Source organism: Lingula anatina, chromosome 1 (assembly GCF_051362555.1).
Source record: "Lingula anatina isolate TDL-2025a chromosome 1, LinAna3.0, whole genome shotgun sequence".
NCBI classification, from domain to species: Eukaryota; Metazoa; Brachiopoda; class Lingulata; order Lingulida; family Lingulidae; genus Lingula; species Lingula anatina.
Genome location: NC_141767.1, coordinates 8,099,424 through 8,102,776, shown reverse-complemented (window position 1 = coordinate 8,102,776; position 3,353 = coordinate 8,099,424). Strand labels below are relative to the sequence as shown.

Below are 3,353 nucleotides of genomic sequence, written 5' to 3'. Positions count from 1 at the left end.
AGAGCTCAAGGAGGAAAACAAAGAGATTTTACTTGCGGTATTTGTTCAGCTAAAGTGGCGGAAGTAGGCATGAATACTGATATCAATGATTTCTTAGCCTGTCCCTTTACAATACATTACGATCTTTAAACCGTGACTTATAAACTTATTATAATACGTCAGCGTTGGAAATTCCCATCTTATTGTTTCGGAGGTATCTAAATAAGATGGTAAGTGGATACCCAAAATATTCTAATATTTTTGTTGTGATCAAAATAGCGTCTTAAGATGGGTAACAATTGTATAAAAGCGTACGAAGAAAATCTGATCGTTAATTTCATACAAGTTTAAATCACCTACAATACGACAGCACATTGCAAAGAAAATGGATTTCAAACTCAGCCTAACAGGTGAGTGAATATTGAAGAAATTGAATGATGAATTGGTTTTTGATAAATGCAGGGATCCATAACTGGATTCGCTAAAATCAATCAGGTCATAAGATTCCTTTGCATCTTAAATTTAAGTGAGTCTGTGGCATTAAGACCAACAGACAAAAGTTTTAATTGAGCAATTTTAATCTCCAAACTTTGATATCTTGTCTGATTGTCTTCCAAGGAACTGCTGCCGTTTTATTTGCCTTGGCGATTGTTGAATCAAGCACAACAATCCACCCCCTACCGACTGCTGACCATATGACAAACCTAAACTGGCATTATCCTGCCCGGACCAATATTCCATTGGTAACTGGCCTTGATTCTTCCTGCCAAAGACCCGTCAACTACATGAACCCGACGTTAATGGAGTTTCTTAAAGGGAATCTCACCCGGCTGATCAGGTCCCAGATAAATTTGTACACTGTGACACAGAGCAGTTACCAAACTTATGTGAGTGAACATGGGTTCTTAATACTGCGAAGTAAAGTACTGGGTAGAAAAGTAATGTTTTATGCATATACAATATATTGTCTGACTGTAAGTCTTGATTAACTTAAACTGACACTTACATGTACTGATTTTATCACTCGTCTCCCTTCTATTTTTACAAGACAGTAAAATTCACTGAATATTTCTCATGTATTTTAGTCATTCTCAGAAAGCAAATTATCCACATTAGAATATGAACAGATCTGTGCTTAAATATTTTGATTTGAATTCGACAAATCGAGACAACAGTATCATTTTATGCAGGTGAACCAGCCACGAGTTGCACCTTATACAAATATCGACCCCAAAACTGCGGATCCTGGCAAATTAGGAGGCTGGTACTTTCCTAGAAACACGTGTGCCAAGCTCTACATTCAAACAAAGACAAAATACTTGGAAGGAGAAGTAGAAGCTCTTGCAGTAAGTTTTTAGGACTACCTGTTTTTACTTTACTATTTTGCAAATTTTACCTTATTCAAATATATATCTAAATTAAATTTTATTTGAAAATGTCTAAATAGGCAATGGTAGCTGTTATCATGTAACGTTTTAGTACCTGATGTAACTCTCAGATCTTTACTTGGAAAATTGATAACGCTCAGAAGATAGTAGGCCTAAGTCTTTATACATTTTATGCTTTAAGTTTTGAACTTACAATATCTATAAAATGGCTTTTTTGTTTTAGGTGGCTTTGAACAGTTTTCACCATGATCTTACCGCTTACAAGTTAGTTCTTGGCAATGTGTCTATGCTGGAGTATCGTCGACTGTGTAACTCCAAATCTGGCTGTCCCACCGACAACTACCAGTGTGGCACAATCAATGACGACAACAGCTTTTACTGCACCAGTCTTGGTGACGTCATGAAAAGTGTGAACGATTCCATGTTTTTTCTTCGAAGAACGGTGAGTATAATGAAAAAGAGAAAAAATATTTTAAGTTTTAATATAAATTGAAATAAGGATAAAATGTAAGCAAATAGATAACGTAGTTTTATAAGTCAGTATGAAGAAACAAGTGCACTGTGTGCTGCTACGCATTAATTTGAATAGTTTTATATTGAAATGATACATGAAAATGATGAGAATTGTACGAAAAAGAGTCGTCAAGTATCACGTAACTAAGGTTTTATTCACCAACTAATGTAAAAAAGTGTAAGAACAAAAACCCTTAACTGATATACTTTATAAATTTTTTTCTCTAATTTTGCAGCTGTCCAACTTTAACACAGAAATCGCCGGTAACCACTCCCTCGCACTTCAGGTGAAGTTTGTCAGACCACAAAAGCTATCAGACTTTGTCACTTCAGTCTATACTCAACTGGCCCTGTATAACCTTCAAGAAATTACGGAAGAATTTAAAGACTGCATGTTGGCATTTTTCCATATTTTTTCGGTCAACAACTCAGACATTTTTCTTTTCTAATCACAAGCGAGTCGAAATTTCAAAGACGTATTTTGACTTTGGTAGCACTAGGCATTTTGCAGCTCGTTACGGATCTTTATTTATAAATTCGATGACATACAGAAACGGATGGTCTACTCTAGAGATATCAAATCTCTTTTATTTTTGATTATTTTATAGTTTGAATTTTTGGTTTAAGACTTTTTATACTTACTTTTTATACTTTTATACACTAACTTTGTTTATTTTATATAAGTTTTTATAACTTTTACGTATTTGTCAAGAAAAGGTGAAGATTATCAGGCTTAATACTCTAGGCTTTTTGTGGACCATATATAGTATAAGATATAGTACAAACGTACCACCAGCTAGATTTTTGAAGTTTATTCTATCAGAAAAGGGCAATTCGATGTTTCTTAAAATTTTCATGCACATATTACTAACAATTACACTATATTGTGCGTTCTTTATCTGTTTAACGCTGTTGTTTAAGTTGAAAACAAGTTTTTAAATCAGCTGTCTACTAAAATATAAAATTCAGGAGATTATAGTCCAAAGGATTTCTCCTGTGAACAAGCACATTGAAATTGAAATTTTGAAGAGTGACATATATTTGTGAAATTGGAACACTTTATTTAAGCAATTGATGCACTAAGAATAACTAATAAAGAAAGGTCTATGACAGGCCATAATTCATTCTGAATTACGTTTTGTCTTGCACTATATCCCAAAGACCAGTTTGTATTTAGGAGCTGCACATTACCCCTTTCTCCCAATTTTGCACCTATTAGTGTAGTAAAATGTAAAAACTATGTTGGTTAAAGGGGAAGGCACATCGGGTACCTGCTCTCCCGGCACCCCCCCCCCCCCCAAGCTTCTTAGGCATCCGCTTTTATCCCGTTTCCATCCCCCCCCCCCGAAAAACAGTATTATAACGAACAAAAAAGACATAAGAGACTGTCTTTCATGATTGTGCCTGACATAGCATATTACAAAATTATTCTCATCTAATGTTTTATATTTTACTCAGGGGCAATAATTTTCC

At 34.7% G+C, this 3,353-nt stretch overlaps 1 protein-coding gene across 1 annotated transcript; it reads left to right on the top strand.

Moving 5' to 3' along the window:
- The first annotated feature begins 373 nt into the window (after positions 1-373).
- Positions 374-3,011, top strand: LOC147763953 (uncharacterized). The gene is made up of 4 exons (XM_087001705.1): positions 374-866; positions 1,170-1,325; positions 1,591-1,809; positions 2,117-3,011. Exons 1-4 carry the CDS (start codon positions 675-677, stop codon positions 2,327-2,329), a joined length of 780 nt encoding a protein of 259 aa, XP_086857831.1. The 5' UTR covers positions 374-674; the 3' UTR covers positions 2,330-3,011.
- Positions 3,012-3,353: the final 342 nt, after the last annotated feature.